This window comes from Rutidosis leptorrhynchoides, chromosome 11 (assembly GCF_046630445.1).
Source record: "Rutidosis leptorrhynchoides isolate AG116_Rl617_1_P2 chromosome 11, CSIRO_AGI_Rlap_v1, whole genome shotgun sequence".
NCBI lineage: Eukaryota > Viridiplantae > Streptophyta > Magnoliopsida > Asterales > Asteraceae > Rutidosis > Rutidosis leptorrhynchoides.
This window is the reverse complement of record NC_092343.1, coordinates 147,017,387-147,037,700: the sequence shown is the minus strand read 5'-3', so window position 1 is coordinate 147,037,700 and position 20,314 is coordinate 147,017,387. Positions and strand designations below refer to the sequence as shown.

General features: G+C 32.5%; 1 protein-coding gene across 1 annotated transcript; it reads left to right on the top strand.

Moving 5' to 3' along the window:
- The first annotated feature begins 18,713 nt into the window (after positions 1 to 18,713).
- LOC139875042 (uncharacterized) lies at positions 18,714 to 19,940 on the top strand. The gene has a single exon (XM_071862419.1). The coding sequence runs from the start codon at positions 18,714 to 18,716 to the stop codon at positions 19,938 to 19,940; it is 1,227 nt and encodes a 408-aa protein (XP_071718520.1).
- The last annotated feature ends 374 nt before the right edge of the window (positions 19,941 to 20,314 follow it).

Below are 20,314 nucleotides of genomic sequence, written 5' to 3'. Positions count from 1 at the left end.
CCTGGTACAAGATCTATTTGAAATTCAACGGATCGATGTGGGGGTAATCCCGGTAATTCTTTCGGAAATACATCGGGAAATTCTTTTGCAATGGGAACATCATTGATGCTCTTTTCTTCAGTTTGTACTTTCTCGACGTGTGCTAGAACAGCATAGCAACCTTTTCTTATTAGTTTTTGTGCCTTCAAATTACTAATAAGATGTAGCTTCGTGTTGCCCTTTCCTCCGTACACCATTAAGGGTTTTCCTTTTTCTCGTATAATGCGAATTGCATTTTTGTAACAAACGATCTCTGCTTTCACTTCTTTCAACCAGTCCATACCGATTATCACATCAAAACTCCCTAACTCTACTGGTATCAAATCAATCTTAAATGTTTCGCTAACCAGTTTAATTTCTCGATTCCGACATATATTATCTGCTGAAATTAATTTACCATTTGCTAATTCGAGTAAAAATTTACTATCCAAAGGCGTCAATGGACAACTTAATTTAGCACAAAAATCTCTACTCATATAACTTCTATCCGCACCCGAATCAAATAAAACGTAAGCAGATTTATTGTCAATAAGAAACGTACCCGTAACAAGCTCCGGGTCTTCCTGTGCCTCTGCCGCATTAATATTGAAAACTCTTCCGCGGCCTTGTCCATTCGTGTTCTCCTGGTTCGGGCAATTTCTAATAATGTGGCCCGGTTTTCCACATTTATAACAAACTACATTGGCATAACTTGCTCCGACACTACTTGCTCCGCCATTACTCGTTCCGACACCATTTTTTCCTTTCGTTCTATTAACCCCTGGTCCGTAGACCTCACACTTCGCCGCGCTATGACCATTTCTTTTACACTTGTTGCAAAATTTGGTGCAGAACCCCGAGTGATACTTTTCACACCTTTGGAATAGCTGCTTCTGATTGTTGTTGTTGTTGCGGTTATTATTGTTGTTGGGATGATTGTTGTAGTTGTTGTTGTTGTTGTTGTTGGGCCGTTTGTTATAGTTGCGATTGATGTTGCGATTATTGTTGTAATTACTGTTGTTGTTGTATTGGTGATTCTTATCACCGTTTTCCTCCCACTTTCTTTTGACTTGCTTCACATTGGCCTCTTCAGCAGTCTGTTCTTTAATTCTTTGTTCAATCTGGTTCACTAGTTTATGAGCCATTCTACATGCCTGTTGTATGGAGGCGGGCTCGTGTGAACTTATATCTTCTTGGATTCTTTCCGGTAATCCTTTCACAAACGCGTCGATCTTCTCTTCCTCATCTTCGAATGCTCCCGGACACAATAGGCACAATTCTGTGAATCGTCTTTCGTACGTGGTAATATCAAATCCTTGGGTTCGTAACCCTCTAAGTTCTGTCTTGAGCTTATTGACCTCGGTTCTGGGACGGTACTTCTCGTTCATCAAGTGCTTGAATGCTGACCACGGTAGTGCGTACGCATCGTCTTGTCCCACTTGCTCTAGATAGGTATTCCACCATGTTAACGCAGAACCTGTGAAGGTATGCGTAGCGTACTTCACTTTGTCCTCTTCAGTACACTTACTTATGGCAAACACCGATTTGACCTTCTCGGTCCACTGTTTCAATCCGATCGGTCCTTCGGTTCCATCAAATTCCAAAGGTTTGCAGGCAGTGAATTCTTTGTAGGTGCATCCTACACGATTTCCTGTACTGCTAGATCCACGGTTATTATTGGTATGTAGCGCAGCCTGTACTGCGGCTATGTTTGAAGCTAGAAAAGTACGGAATTCCTCTTCATTCATATTCACGGTGTGTCGAGTAGTCGGTGCCATTTCCTTCAAAATAGTCAAATAGAACAAGTTAATCATACAAAATATTAAGAGTAGTTAATAGTATTTCGTAGCATAATATGAACTCATTTATAAAAGCTTTTTCTTCATATTAGCGTTTTATAAGTTTAAATTCGGGTAGTACCTACCCGTTAAGTTCATACTTAGTAGCTAATATACATTTCAACTACTACAATTCTATATGAAAAACTGATTATAATAATATTTCGCGTTCAAACTTTTATACAATATTTTACAAACTTACAATACCGCTTATTTTACATAAAGCATGAAATATAGCACACAATAACTTTGATACAAGATAGTTGTGAAGATAATTCTAGCTAGTACACAAGTCGTTCAGCAAAGGCAATAAAGACACGTAATTCATACGTCCAGAAACAAGTTATGCATTCTGGTTTTACTAGGACTACTTCCCATCCTTGGTCTTGTGGAACATAACCGTTATGGCCGTTGATAAGACAGCGTGTTGTAACGTCGTCAAAGGGACGAGGGTTACGTAATGTCCAACAGTCCCGTAACAATCTAAATCACAATTCTTTATGTTGCATGTTAGCCGCTTTTTCTAAATCACGAAGTCCAATATTCGGATATATTGAGTCAAAATAATTTCTTAACCCATTGCGTAAAATAGCATTTGGGTTCCCCGCAATATATGCGTCAAAGTAAACACATCGTAACTTATGGATTTCCCAATGTGATATCCCCCATCTTTCGAGCGAAAGCCTTTTATAAACCAAGGCATTCTTGGAACGTTCTTCGAATGTCTTAAAAACTGATCTCGCCTTAAATAGTTGTGCCGAAGAATTCTGACCGACTCTAGACAAGATTTCATCAATCATGTCTCCAGGTAGGTCTCTTAAAATATTGGGTTGTCTATCCATTTTGTGTTTTATTCTGTAAAATAGACAAGAGTTAGATTCATAAAAAAAATACTTATTAATACAAGCAATTTTTACATATATCATAAAGCATAAGCACACTATATTACATATATTACACCACACGAATACAACTATCTTATTCCGACTCGCTTATTTCTTCTTCTTCGGTTTTGGTTCATTTTGCCAAGTTTCTAGGGATATATGATGTTCCCCTAATACGAGCCGTCGTTTTCCACATTGGTTTAGAAAAAACCTGGTGGTTTAGAGGTTCCCGGGTCATTGTTACAACTTAAGGACTTCGGGGGTTGACGATACATATAAAGTTCATCGGGGTTGGAATTAGATTTCTCTATTTTTATGCCCTTTCCCTTATTATTTTCTTTTGCCTTTTTAAATTCAGTTGGGGTAATTTCTATAACATCATCAGAATTCTCGTCAGAATCCGATTCATCGGAGAATTGGTAATCCTCCCAATATTTTGCTTCCTTAGCGGAAACACCATTGACCATAATTAACCTTGGTCGGTTGGTTGAGGATTTTCTTTTACTCAACCGTTTTATTATTTCCCCCACCGGTTCTATTTCTTCATCCGGTTCCGATTCTTCTTCCGGTTCCGATTCTTCTTCTGGTTCCGACTCTTCTTCCAGTTCCTCTTCGGGAACTTGTGAATCAGTCCACGAATCATTCCAATTTACATTTGACTCTTCATTATTATTAGGTGAGTCAATGGGACTTGTTCTAGAGGTAGACATCTATCACATAATATCAAACGCGTTAAGAGATTAATATATCACATAATATTCACATGTTAAAAATATATAGTTTCTAACAAAATTTGTTAAGCAATCATTTTTCAAGTAAACACGGTCGAAGTCCAGACTCACTAATGCATCCTAACAAACTCGATAAGACACACTAATGCAAAATTCTGGTTCTCTAAGACCAACGCTCGAATACCAACTGAAATGTCCCGTTCTTATTGATTAAAAACGTTCCATATTAATTGATTTCGTTGCGAGGTTTTGACCTCTATATGAGACGTTTTTCAAAGACTGCATTCATTTTTAAAACAAACCATAACCTTTATTCATAAATAAAGGTTTAAAAAGCTTTACATAGATTATCAAATAATGATAATCTAAAATATCCTGTTTACACACGACCATTACATAATGGTTTACAATACAAATATGTTACATCAAAATCATTTTCTTGAATGCAGTTTTTACACAGTATCATACAAACATGGACTCCAAATCTTGTCCTTATTTTAGTATGCAACAGCGGAAGCTCTTAGTATTCACCTGAGAATAAACATGCTTTAAACGTCAACAAAAATGTTGGTGAGTTATAGGTTTAACCTATATATATCAAATTGTAACAATAGACCACAAGATTTCATATTTCAATATACATCCCATACATAGAGATAAAAATCATTCATATGGTGAACACCTGGTAACCGACATTAACAAGATGCATATATAAGAATATCCCCATCATTCCGGGACACCCTTCGGATATGATATAAATTTCGAAGTACTAAAGCATCCGGTACTTTGGATGGGGTTTGTTAGGCCCAATAGATCTATCTTTAGGATTCGCGTCAATTAGGGTGTCTGTTCCCTAATTCTTAGATTACCAGACTTAATAAAAAGGGGCATATTCGATTTCGATAATTCAACCATAGAATGTAGTTTCACGTACTTGTGTCTATTTTGTAAATCATTTATAAAACCTGCATGTATTCTCATTCCAAAAATATTAGATTTTAAAAGTGAGACTATAACTCACTTTCACAGATTTTTACTTCGTCGAGAAGTAAGACTTGGCCACTGTTGATTCACGAACCTATAACAATATATACATGTATATTAAAGTATGTTCAAAATATATTTACAACACTTTTAATATATTTTGATGTTTTAAGTTTATTAAGTCAGCTGTCCTCGTTAGTAACCTACAACTAGTTGTCCACAGTTAGATGTACAGAAATAAATCGATAAATATTATCTTGAATCAATCCACGACCCAGTGTATACTTATCTCAGTATTGATCACAACTCAAACTATATATATTTTGGAATCAACCTCAATCCTGTATAGCTAACTCCAACATTCACATATAGAGTGTCTATGGTTGTTCCGAAATATATATAGATGTGTCGACATGATAGGTCGAAACATTGTATACGTGTCTATGGTATCTCAAGATTACATAATATACAATACAAGTTGATTAAGTTATGGTTGGAATAGATTTGTTACCAATTTTCACGTAGCTAAAATGAGAAAAATTATCCAATCTTGTTTTACCCATAACTTCTTCATTTTAAATCCGTTTTGAGTGAATCAAATTGCTATGGTTTCATATTGAACTCTATTTTATGAATCTAAACAGAAAAAGTATAGGTTTATAGTCGGAAAAATAAGTTACAAGTCGTTTTTGTAAAGGTAGTCATTTCAGTCGAAAGAACGACGTCTAGATGACCATTTTAGAAAACATACTTCCACTTTAAGTTTAACCATAATTTTTGGATATAGTTTCATGTTCATAAAAAAATCATTTTCTCAGAATAATAACTTTTAAATCAAAGTTTATCATAGTTTTTATTTAACTAACCCAAAACAGCCCGCGGTGTTACTACGACGGCGTAAATCCGGTTTTACGGTGTTTTTCGTGTTTCCAGGTTTTAAATCATTAAGTTAGCATATCATATAGATATAGAACATGTGTTTAGTTAATTTTAAAAGTCAAGTTAGAAGGATTAACTTTTGTTTGCGAACAAGTTTAGAATTAACTAAACTATGTTCTAGTGATTACGAGTTTAAACCTTCGAATAAGATAGTTTTATATATATGAATCGAATGATGTTATGAACATCATTACTACCTCAAGTTTAGTAGGTAAACCTACTGGAAGTGACAAGAAATGATCTAGCTTCAAAGGATCTTGGATGGCTTGAAAGTTCTTGAAGTAGGATCATGACACAAAAACAAGTTCAAGGAAGATTTTTACTCGAATTAAGATAGTTTATAGTTATAGAAATTGAATCAAAGTTTGAATATGAATATTACCTTGAATAAGAAAGATAACCTACTGTATATAACAAAGGTTTCTTGATCTTAGATGATTACTTGGAATGGATTAGAAAGCTTGGAAGTAAATTAGTAAACTTGAAGGGATTTTTGAAGTGTTCTTGAAGTGTTCTTCCTATGATGATTATAGCTTGATTCTTGAAGTGATTTTTGATGAAGATGATGATTAACTACTGGAAAAATACGTTCATAATAGTGTGTGTGTGTGTGTTGAGAGAGAATTAGAAAGAGAATTGGAAGTGAAATGGAGTGAATGATGAGTGGTAATTGGTGAGTGGTGAGTGGGGTTAAAAGGAGTTCTAGTTAGTTGACTAGCTCATGGTAGAAGTTAAAATTGATTAGTCATACATGACATAATCAAGAGTGGAATCCCATGCTAGTTCCTATTGGTATATACCCATAGTAAGTACGTTTTGAAGCTGTGTATAATACGGGTAAGAATACGACTAGAATTCTTGATGAAAGAAAAGAATGGGAAAGTAACTGTAACCATTTTCGTTAAGTATGAGTGTTTTGATATATGTCTTGAAGTCTTCCAAAAGTATTTTAATACATCTAAATACACTACATGTATATACATTTTAACTGAGTCGTTAAGTCATCGTTAGTCGTTACATGTAAGTGTTGTTTTGAAACCTTTAAGTTAACGATCTCAATTAATGTTGTTAACCCATTGTTTATTATATCTAATGAGATGTTAAATTATTATATTATCATGATATTATGATATATTAATATATCTTAATATGATATATATACATTTAAATGTCGTTACAACGATAATCGTTACATATATGTCTCGTTTCGAAATCCTTAAGTTAGTAGTCTTGTTTATATGTATATAACTCATTGTTAATATACTTATGGAGATGCTTACTTATCATAATCTCATGTTAACCATATGTATATCCATATATATATCGTCATGTCGTTTTTACAAGTTTTAACGTTCGTGAATCGCCGGTCAACTTGGGTGGTCAATTGTCTATATGAAACATATTTCAATTAATCAAGTCTTAACAAGTTTGATTGCTTAACATGTTGGAAACATTTAATCATGTAAATATCAATCTCAATTAATATATATAAACATGGAAAAGTTCGGGTCACTACATAACCCACCACCATCCTCGATCCACCTCATTCACGATCACCACCCAACCACCATAACCGCCACCACCTTCTCTCTCACTACCTCTCTCCCTCTCATCAGCTCTCTATCACACTCAATCCTTAAAACGAAACCCAATCACCTTGCTCGACTTATTTTGTTTCTGTTTTAATCACCTCACTTGTTTCTATTATTAAACTGTGAACAATACACGACAAGCCACCATGGAACTTCATCACCACCCATTTCAAAGTGTTGAACCACTTGCAACTCATCACTATGTTACTACTGCTGTACACCCGTCTCTTCTACTGCTGCAGCGGCATTTTTTTTTTTTCTTTCTTTTTCGCTGCTATTCATGAGAGAAAGCAATGGGTTGATTGATAGTTGCTTTTGGCAATTGAAAAGAAGAAGGGAGGGGGTCATTGATGAAGATAGAAAGTGAGCTGTAAAGTAGCAATTGTTTATGTTTCCACTCAATTCTGTCTCTAAGAATTATAAGCATCTCACTACGCAAATTGGTAATTCTTTTTCCAATTGGCCATAATAACAAGAAAAATAAATAAATAAGCAGCAAAGTTGTCGGCTGCCTTTTTTTTTCTATTTTGTGCGTGGGCCGTGTTCATGGGCCAAGATCCAAACTAATTTGTGAACTAGGTTAGTCTAATTTCCTGTTGGGCAGCTACTACTTTTCGCCTTCTGTATAATCACCAAACCAAAACACCAATTGATCACTTCCTATCTGTAGCTATGAGAAGAGTTGTACGCGATGAGGGGATGATGAGGTTAGGTTTAGTTAAGAATGGTGATGTTGTTATGATTATGTGATGATCGGATCATATAATTGTTGAATCAAAAATGATACAAGAAAATGATAAATAGTGGGTTTGGCAATGATAATAAGATTATGATTTTATGTGTTTGTGTTGGTGATGAAATACATGATTAATAATGATGTATTATGATGAAACATAACTTGATTAACGTGCCATATGATGATGATATACTGTGATTGATGATGATGAATATGGTAAAAGGAAATGGGTTTGATAGAGTTAGAATGATGATGGATGTGTTGATAAACCAATGATAATTAGATAATCCATAGGTAGCGATGAAGAAGAAAATAAAAGAGATAAGCAGTTGACAGTGGAGTGGTGTTGAGTGTTATGGGTGAGTGAGAGGACTTGAGTTCGAGCTCGGTTCAGGGCATTTCTTTTTAGAAAAATCTTTTCAAGAGGTATACACCCTTTTTTTTATCATTATTATTATAAGTTATTATTATACTTATTATTCTTGTTATTGTTATTAGTATTATTATTATTGTTATAAGTATATTTATTTTTAAGATCATCATTAATATAATTATCAATATTGTTATTATTAGTAACATAATGATTATTATTATCTTTACAAATAAAAGCATTATGATAAAATTATGATTATAAATACAAGAATGAAGATTACTATTATATATCACTAATAGTTATATTTTTATTATTATTATGATTATGATTAGGATTATTATGAGTATTAACATAAAAATAATTCAAATTATAATTATTTTCGCAAATATTAGTATTAGTGTATTTTTACAAATAATAGAATTGTTAATATTAACATAAATATTATTAATTATATTATCACGAGTATTATTATTATGTAATTACTAAAATCAATATCATAATAATCATTAACCATAAAATTTATATTCTTACAAGTATTATTATTAATATCATTGTTATTATCACTAATAGAGTTATTATTAACATGACTATATTATTAACGTTACTATTATTATTGTTACTAATATTAACTTAGTATAAATTGAACTACTGTTTCGATAAACAAATGAAATACATACATAAATATATATATTTAACACATCTAACATAACAAAATCTAATATTATTATATACAAAATGAACATATAAAGTATATATAAATTATTAACATAAAAAGGATATAACTAATACAATTATATATATGTGTGTGTGTTCAATTACAACTATGAATATTAATAAATATACAAATGATATAGGTTCGTGAATCTGAGGCCAACCTTGCATTGTTTAGTTGTTCAATGTCGTTATATGTATTTTTACTACAAAATACAATACGGTGAGTTCATTTGATTCCCTTTTTACTCTTTACATTTTTGAGACTGAGAATACATGCGCTACTTTTACAATTGCTTTATTAAATGCTTTTGAAATATATTTTGAACTGCGAATACATGGAATGCTATTATAAATGTTTGACGAGATAGACACAAGCAAAACATTCCTCGAATGAATTATTATGCAGACAGAAGTTCTGCGGATTATTATTGAATTATGTGGACATGATAATTGCCACCATTGAATTATGTGGACATGATAATTGCCACCATTGAATTATGTGGACATGATAATTGCCACCAGTTGATGTGAATGTTATATATCGAGAGAATAATTTTATACACAGGTTATGTGTATGTTATTTTTATGCACAAATATGTGTACGGTTACTATGATTTATGAAAATGGTTTCGCACATGAGAAAGATGTACTGTATTTAAAGATATAGCATGTACATTACAGGTGGGTATAGGATTCGGGCCCATTTGTACCATGCATCATTTAAATTTTGTGGTCTATCAAAATGATGAATTTTATTGTTTTAAGATAAACCTATGAACTCACCAACCTTTTGGTTGACACTTTAAAGCATGTTTATTCTCAGGTACGAAGGAAATCTTCCGCTGTGCATTTGCTCATATTACATGGAGTCGTTCATGGCATATAGAGGTCAGAACCTCGCAATTGGACCAACTGTTGAAGACTTCGTCCAGATGGATTAGGACGGGTCATTTCAAACAAGAGGTCGGGTGTTCGATCCTAGGCTGCTGCAAATTTTTTTTTTTTAAAAACAATATGCTGTTGTGTCCATTATGTGACAACCCGGAAATTTCCAACCAAATTTAAACTTTATCTTTATATTATTCTGACACGATAAGCAAAGTTTGTTAAGTTAAATCTCAAGAATTTTAAACTGTGTCCATACATTCATTTAAACCTCGACCAAGTTCCAACGATTCACGAACCATTAAATTGAACGAACATGATTATATATGTATATGTGTATATACAAACTTGAAAACATTAACAAAGTATTAGGCGTATAATACTTTATATAAACGTATTTGTTTCAAAATATATTCTAATAGTTATCAACGGAATTAGAAGATAATATCAAATGACTTATTTATCAGATAAATTGTGATATGATTACGGGTCTATGTTATGAGGTCCACTGTGATTTAAAAAATCTATTCTTTTTGACAACATTCGGAAAATGGTAAAGTGATTTATAAGTAAGAACGTGGAGTGTAAATAACTTAGATGTTGGATATCAACAAGTTAAGTAACTCGACATTTTTCATTAAGATGATTTCATACGTTTATTTAACCTTTGGACTTTATCCCATGCTTCACCAACAAACTGTAATCTAAAAACTTGAAACCTATTATGAATATATATGATTCTATTTTTCTAAAACGTTTTATGATATAACGATTTCCATTATTTTAACCTTTAAACAAAATAATTCTTAAATATATTTAGTTTTGGAAAACAAAATTATCATATTTATTTGATTTGGTTTCAAACGTACAAAAACGTTTTCAGTTTAAAAAGAACTTTATTATTAAAATGTATATAACTTTTATAAATATCTAGAATCACTTTTGACAACTCATTACTTAACCAGTATGATAAAGAAAACGATATTTATATTTTATTTTATTAAGTGTATATAACGATTTAAATTAATATTATATATATTTATACGCGTATTATACGTACATAGTTTTATACTTTTACTATACTTAAACTTTACCTTTACTTTATTTTTACTTTACTTTAACTTTAATAATTTACTTTAATAATTCATACTTTAATAATTCACTTTAATAATTCATACTTTAATAATTCACTTTAATAATTCATACTTTAATAATTCACTTTAATAATTCAAAAATCTATTATAAATAGAATTCAATAGGTTTCATTATTTCATAGAAACTGAAAAATATTTTCTCTAAACTCTCTCAATCGATTTACATATATATATTTACTCCATATTATTTCAAGATATTATTAGTATACATAAAATATTACGACAGAGTGCTGTCCGAGTGATTTCGAAATTATTTTTCGAGCGGGATAGAGCTAAAGATATTATGGGTTATAGCTATGGAGGTTATGGGTATGGTTCGGGAGTATTGCTCGTAAGTCAAACTAGTGTTTATCATCTCCGTTGCATCTACGTACTTTTCCTGCAATATTGAATCTCAATATTGATACGTTCGTGAATCCGAGGCCAACCTTGCACTTGTTCAATGACGTTATATGTATTTTTACTATGAAATACAGTATGGTGAGTTTCATTTGCCTTTTTACCCTTTATATTTTTAGGCTGAGAATACATGCGCAATTTTTATAAATGTTTTACGAAATAGACACAAGTAATTGAAACTACATTATATGGGTGAATGATCGAAGCGGAATATGCCCGTTTTGCTTGGTAACCTAAGAATTAGTAAACCGATCTATTAATTGACGCGAATCCTAAAGATAGATCTATTGGGCCTAACAAACCCCATCCAAACTACCAGATGCTTTAGTACTTCGAATTCATTTTTATCATGTTCGAAGGATTTCCCTAAATGATAGGGGATATTCTTATATGCATCTTGTTAATGTCGGTTACCAGGTGTTCACCATATGAATGATTTTTGTGTCTGTGCATGGGACGTATATTTATGAGAACTGGAAATGAAATTCTTGTGGTCTATTAAAATAATGGAAATGAATGATTATGATAAACTAATGAACTCACCCATCTTTTGGTTGACACTTTAAAGCATGTTTATTCTCAGGTGTTAAAGAAATTTTCCGCTGTGCATTTGCTCATTTTAGAGATATTACTTGGAGTCATTCATGACATATTTTGAAAGACGTTGCATTCGAGTCATTGAAATTCATCAAGATTATTATTAAGTCAATTATAGTTGGATGTATTATGAAATGGTATGCATGCCGTTAACTTTCGTTGTAAAGAAAGTTTGTCTTTTAGAAACGAATGTAATGTTTGTAAAATGTATCATATAGAGGTCAAATACCTCGGGATGAAATCAACTATTGTGAATCGTTTATAATGTATATGAACGGGTCCTTTTAGTTAGTATCAGAGCGGTGGTCTTAGCGAACCAGGTCTGCATTAGTGTATCTAACTGATAAGTCTTTAGGATGCATTAGTGAGTCTGGACTTCGACCGTGTCTGCATGTCAAAAGTTTTGCTTATCATTTTTAGTCGAAAATCATCTGCTTATCATTCTTAGGAAATTACCTGCTTATCATTACTGGTCTAGACACGTCTTGCTACATTAATTGCATGAGTAGTGTATAGACAAAATTCATATCTTAGCGTATCTGCTAAATCATATCTTATCGTTTCTGTTACTTTAAACTTTACCTGACATATCCCGCAAATTCCTCCGTAATCTACGAAATCTTTTGTTCTATATCTATGGATATTATATGTAATTAGAATACCATCCAATAATCGAAAATCATTTCATATCGAAAAATTCTTATTCAATCGTACGAAATGGAATTCATCATTAATTCAAATTCCTCGGATTCCGAAATGGAATCCCACTCCAGCTCTGAAAGCAGTGTGACCGGAATGGATCAACCAATCAGCCATCATCTATTCTGGATGAATTAGGGATGGGTTCGTAGCCTCCTCAATCATTGGAGACAAGAAGAAGGTGATCCCTTCCATCCACCCCATTGCCCTCTTGACGAAGAACCTGAAGCACTTACCGGCGAACCAATCGGAAACACCATTTTCTCTCTCATTTCCAGAGTATCTCGTCACAATTATATACTACATCAAAATCTAGATTTTATTTATCCGCTCGTCTGAATCGACAATCACCCCGGTGTAATAGAAGAAGTCAACGAGCTTCGCGCTCGGGTAGTGGCTTTGGAGAATATGGTGCAAAGATTACAAACACCAGCAGCAGCACCAGCAGCATAACCAGTACCACCATCATCAACACCAACAGTACCATTACCACCTCCAAACACAACTGCGTTGTAAACCTCAACTTCACAATCTGTCCCACGAGCATCAACGTTATACGCACCATAGATACCAAGGAGTACCAACAACAATAACTGATGAAGTATTAATTCATAACTTCATTGGAGAAACATTCCACGGCGATTATGTAATCTCTAAAGTCTTAGAGATTATCTAATCTAGCCCTAATCATAAATCAGTTAAGCGAACCAAAATGATAGAAGGAAGAGTACAAACCCTGACAAAAATGGTGTGTGGTTAACAAGCTAAACTTGTTTTACCAACAGCATCAACAGTACCGTCAGCGTCACCATCATCGTCAGTGCAGTCAGCATCAGAATCAGCAACACCTATAACATCACAAACTCTGTCAGTTCAAGAATCAATGTGGACATCATTACGAATCAATAACGCGTATATTTTATCAACGAGTTATGAAGAATTAACTCATTCCCTCTGAAGAAATTATATGTATATGTTATATATATATATATATATATATATATATATATATATATATATTGAAATAAAAATAAATCTTTCCGTGCTAAGCTATTGTGTGCGAATCTTAACTACTCGGTTAATTCATATTACAAATATGCAATAATGTACGTCCTTCGCCGCAACTTAACAATCGTTAACTACAATCTCTGTCTCAATTCAACAAATTCCAATTCATAATAAATCAAGTATATATTTGATTTTACACTTTCATCATCGATGTACCCGAAACTTTTCAGATAACATCATTCATACTTTGCGAAGTTCACAAGAATTTAATGAAAATCAACATCACGCCTTAACAAATAACGAAGTATTGATTCATAATTTCAATATTATTGAAGAAATACTTATGTAATCTCTAAAGCCTTTAAGGGATTATTCAATTCTAGTTCCAACCGTATATCGAATGAGTTTAATTTCGTATTAACTCATTAAATCTATGTTACATCCGAAGAGAATATATACATATATATTTTCATAAAGACTGTAATAAAAATTCTTTTGTACAAAATATTAATTGTGAATTTTTTTTAACGGGTAGGTAATACCCGATAGATATATAAATTCACAATTAATATGTTACATTCTTCGAATCTGATTAAGAAAATTATCAACTATACTTCCTACTTTCACAATAATATACATTCTTTCATAGAAATCAAAACAACCATACTCATTCAAACTCAATTACATATTCTGATTTTGAAACCTCAGAATTCAATTCGAGATATAACCGGTACCATCACTTTTAGATTCATACATCTTTCAGAGCTATACTTTGACTTCAAAACTGTGTTAGAACATCAAATGTATATTAACGATTACAATCTGTTTTCAAGCCCTTCGAAAAATTTCTGAAGACATTTCAAATAATGAGCAATCGAGATGATGATCCAACCACATATTACCCACAGTTATGTATTTAAAAAGCTCTCGAAACCAAAGTCATAATTCAACACATATCTGTGTCAGATCCTTTGGCATTTATTAGCAAAAAATAATTTTGCAATTCCTTTTCAAAGTAGCAAATTCTATCACAGCTCCAGCAAGACAACTTCCATTTTTTATTCAGAGTAGTCTTATAATAATCTTGATATATATGATTACCCTTTTGTTACCAGAAAACGTTTCATGTTCCACCACATTAGCAAATGATTCAGTACCTGCTGAAGTCATTAACGAATACCTTGCTCCTGACTCTAAACACCTGCGGACAATATTCTTCATCATCCTCTGATATTAGAAATTCTAAGATATCATCGTATCTTTCATTATAAATATCCTCCATATTTCTGAAGATATTTTCATAATTATTCTTATCTAAAATCATTTACCTCTTCGCGCTATCTGTATTACATCATAAAAGAAACTATTTTTGTTTCTAAATTCTGAAACATTCGAGTTTAAAATAGGAATACTTTTGAAGTAGTGTTGGGAGCTGAAGCATGAGTTAGTATAATATAATGACACTTGATCAACGTGATTATATTACAGTAAGTCATGCTTAGTTTTTAAATGGAACATGATGATTCACAGATCATAACATCATCATGTGCCATGTTATACGACTCATGTATTCTACTTAATCTCTAAAAATATCAAGAAAATAATTTCTTGATGATTCGATCTTTTTCGAGGTATTCTGATAATTTGACAAATCAAGATCGTGCCATTACGATTTCCTTCTTAGATCATTAACAATGTTTATTCCGAAATTTTTATCTGCGAATTATGGACCAGTATAAGCGGTACTTACTCGCAAGAAGAACAAAATGAAAGGACAAAATTCCGAAACAGAAATTGGGATATAAATCGCAGCAAATAAAAGAGAGCATTAATTGGAGATGACAATGATTATAGAAGAAAGAAGCAAGGACATCGAAATATAAGAGAAGATATAAAACCCAACAACAACCCAGAAATTACAAACCATATATATCGATGCATATAGCAATATAAAGACACGGGAGAACTAAAAACACAATAAAACCAAGAGTATAGTAGAAGTAAATAGATTCTTCCGGCGGCAGATGAAAAAGAAGAATGATAGATATGAAAGTTAGGAGTATATCAAAAATCATAACTGGATGGAGCATATTAGCGAATGCTATAAAGTATGAATTTAGGGAGAAAGAATAAAAGGTGTGAGTTGTGAAAATAAGGAAACGAAGGGGGTGGATATATAGTAAAATATCCGACAGAGCAATCAAAACAGATTATCGCATTTAATCAAGCGGATCCTAACTTTCTTAATTACCAAAGAACCAAATCTTATTACGAAGATTTTCTCTAAATTCCTTGAATTCCGAAAATCAACCGTGACTATGTCATTGGTTAAAAAGAACGTGCATTTACTCATTTCATTCTTTTGTGATAACTTCACTCATACTCTTCACAAAAATCAAATTGCTTTATCTATATTACTTGATGATAATAAAACTCTAATTTTCAACTCTTGTACGTCATGAAAACATACTTATTGTCAGCTATGACCATCCCATTCAAATTTCGGGATGAAATTTCATTAACGGGTAGGTACTGTGACAACCCTAAAATTTCTAACCAAATTTAAACTTTATCTTTATATTATTCTGACACGATAAGCAAAGTTTGTTAAGTTGAATCTCAAGAATTTTAAACTTTGTCCATACATTCATTTAAACCTCGACCAAGTTCCAACGATTCACGAACCATTAAATTGAACGAACATGATTATATATGTATATGTGTATATATTATAACTTAAAAACATTAACAAAGTATTAGGCGTATAATACTTTATATAAACATATTTGTTTCAAAATATATTCTAATAGTTATCAACGGAATTAGAAGATAATATCAAATGACTGATTTATCAGATAAATTGTGATATGATTACGGGTCTATGTTATGAGGTCCACTGTGATTTAAGAAATCTATTCTTTTTGACAACATTCGGAAAATGGTAAAGTGATTTATAAGTAAGAACGTGGAGTGTAAATAACTTAGATGTTGGATATCGACAAGTTAAGTAACTCGACATTTTTCATTAAGATGATTTCATACGTTTATTTAACCTTTGGACTTTATCCCATGCTTTACCAACAGACTGTAATTTAAAAACTTGAACCCTATTATGAATATATATGATTCAACTTTTCTAAAACGTTTTATGATATAACGATTTCCATTATTTTAATCTTTAAACAAAATAATTCTTAAATATATTTAGTTTTGGAAAACAAAATTATCATATTTATTTGATTTAGTTTCAAACATACAAAAACGTTTTCAGTTTAAAAAGAACTTTATATAGAATCACTTTTGACAACTCATTACTTAACCAGTATGATAAAGATAATGATATTTATATTTTATTTTATTAAGTATATATAACGATTTAAATTAATATTATATATATTTATACGCGTATTATACGTACATAGTTTTATACTTTTACTATACTTAAACTTTACCTTTACTTTATTTTTACTTTACTTTAACTTTAATAATTTACTTTAATAATTCATACTTTAATAATTCACTTTAATAATTCATACTTTAATAATTCACTTTAGTAATTCATACTTTAATAATTCACTTTAATAATTCATACTTTAATAATTTACTTAATAATTCAAAAATCTATTATAAATAGAATTCAATAGGTTTCATTATTTCATAGAAACTTAAAAATATTTTCTCTAAACTCTCTCAATCGATTTACATATATATATTTACTCCATATTATTTCAAGATATTATTAGTATACATAAAATATTACGACGGAGTGCTACCCGAGTGATTTCGAAATTGTTATTCGAGCGGGATAGAGCTAAGGAAATTATGGGTTATAGCTATGAAGGTTATGGGTATGGTTCGGGAGTATTGCTCGTAAGTCAAACTAGTGTTTATCATCTCCGTTGCATCTACGTACTTTTCCTGCAATATTGAATCTCAATATTGATACGTTCGTGAATCCGAGGCCAACCTTGCACTTGTTCAATGACGTTATATGTATTTTTACTATGAAATACAGTATGGTGAGTTTCATTTGCCTTTTTACCCTTTATATTTTTGGGCTGAGAATACATGCGCAATTTTTATAAATGTTTTACGAAATAGACACAAGTAATTGAAACTACATTATACGGGTGAATGATCGAAGCCGAATATGCCCCTTTTGCTTGGTAACCTAAGAATTAGTAAACCGATCTACTAATTGACGCGAATCCTAAAGATAGATCTATTGGGCCTAACAAACCCCATCCAAAGTACCGGATGCTTTAGTACTTCGAATTCGTTTTTATCTTGTCCGAAGGATTTCCTGGAATGAAAGGGGATATTCTTATATGCATCTTGTTAATGTCGGTTACCAGGTGTTCACCATATGAATGATTTTTGTCTTTAAATCATGTTTATTCTCAGGTGTAAAAAAAATCTTCCGCTGTACATTTGCTCATTTTAGAGATATTACTTGGAGTCATTCATGACATATTTTGAAAGACATTGCATTCGAGTTGTTGAAATTCATAAAGATTATTATTAAGTCAATTATAGTTGGATGTATTATGAAATGGTATGCATGCCGTCAACTTTCGTTGTAAAGAAAGTTTGTCTTTTAGAAACGAATGCAATGTTTGTAAAATGTATCATATAGAGGTCAAATACCTCGTGATGAAATCAACTATTGTGAATCGTTTATAATGTATATGAACGGGTCCTTTTACATTATTGGACTAGAATTTCATGTTGGGCTGAGATATAAGTTTCTGTTGGGCCTGTGCTTTCTGTTGGGCTATGTACTTGACTATTGTTGGGCTAAAATTCAAAACTTGGGCCGAAGGAATCATTGACTTAAAATGATGATGTTTTAGAGCACTCCCAACGGGCTCCGCCCTCACACTGTCATCACCACCGCCCTCAAGGGCGCCGATCGCATTCATCCCGCCGTCGGCCGCCCCCGTTCCTCTCTCCTGGTTCCGTGCTGGTGGATGTCTTTGCTATAATATTTTGAGGACGGTATAAAACATTTATTATTGAATATATTTATTTGTTTCAAACAGCTATAATGCCGTTGGTACTTTTTTTTTCCAACCCCCACTATAGATACCTCTATACCATTACACTACCACTTCATACAATCTATACTTTTATTTCACAATATTTATTCAATTCCATTAAAAATGCCTAAAAAAGTTATGGATAGTCTTACGAAAGATGCGTTAGATATTGCAAGTTCTAATTTCAATATTGTCGCATTTGATCTACTTGATCAAATAGATAAAGACGAAGAGGAAGAAGTCAATCAACCAATACCAGGGGCGCATCGAAGATTTATTCATAGAGACCGAGAGGGAACCGCGATGCGTTTATGGAATGATTATTTTTCCGAGAATCTAACTTTTCCCGGAGATTATTTTCGTCGCCGTTATAGGATGAGTCGACCATTGTTTATACGCATATACCAAGGTATAATGAATTACTCTCAAGAACCTATTCTCGATTATTTTTTATATTTTCATCAAAAGCGGGATGCTACCGGGTTGTTGGGTTTTAATGTTTTTCAAAAATGTACATCCGCAATACGCCAATACGGTACTGCACCTGATGCTTTTGACGAGTACTTACATATGGGCCAACAAACATCATATGATTGTTTGAATAATTTTTGTAAGAGCGTGATTCACTTGTACGGTTCAGAGTTTATGAGAAAATCGACTCCACAAGACGTAGCACGTCTTATATCCGCACATGCAGAATTACATGGTTTTCCGGGAATGTTAGGTAGCTTAGATTGTATGCATTGGGCTTGGAAAAATTGTCCATATAAATATAAAGGTCATTATACTAGAGGCGATCATGGGTATCCAACAATCATGTTAGAAGCTGTGGCATTTTATGATTTATGGATTTGGCACGCTTATTTTGGACCCGCTGGTTCAAACAACAACATCAATGTACTTAAGCAATCTGATTTATTTAACGAGTTACTTCAAGACACGGCTCCACCGTGTAATTTTTTGGTTAGTGGTTGTAATTTCAATAAAGGTTACTACCTAACCGATGGGATATATCCGGATTGGGCGACACTAGTTAAGTCTTTCAAAAGTCCACCTGACCCAAAATCGGCAAAATTTAAAAAATATCAAGAATCTGCTCGGAAAGATATTGAACGGGCATTCGGTGTACTTCAAGGTCGATGGCAAATAATAAAAAACCCGTGCCGACAATTCTATGTCGAAAGAATCCGAAGAATTATGCACGCTTGTGTTATTTTGCATAATATGATCACCAAAGACAATGGACATGTAATGTGTTCACTTGAAGAGAATTACAAGCCAGCTCGTCGTCCACATCGCTCAATCCAGGAAAGGGTTGAAGCACACATGCGCATTAATAAAGAATTGTGAGATTCGTCCATTCATCATCTACTACGACAAAAGCTCATCGAACACATTTGGAATCTTCCGGCTAATTTTCGTGTTCGGCACGTTCCACATGCCCGAGCCGCTCCACAAGCTGGAACTTCCAACACCGCCGAAGATGTTGAAGAAAGCGAGGACGAAAGTGACGATGAACTTGAAAATGAAGACGTGGACTTGGACAAAGATGACGCATAGTTTCATAAGTTTTTATTTATGTTTAATTAATTTAACTTTTGATTATGTAATTTTTTTTAAATAAATGTAACCGTATTAATGTTATTTAATAAAAGTGTTGTTCAAAAAAATATATATTCGAAAAAATAGATTTTAATAATTATATTCGAAATAATAATAATAAT

Coding starts and splice junctions, on each gene's coding strand:
- LOC139875042 (XM_071862419.1), top strand. CDS start 18,714: ATGCCTAAAAAAGTTATGGATAGTCTTACGAAAGATGCGTTAGATATT.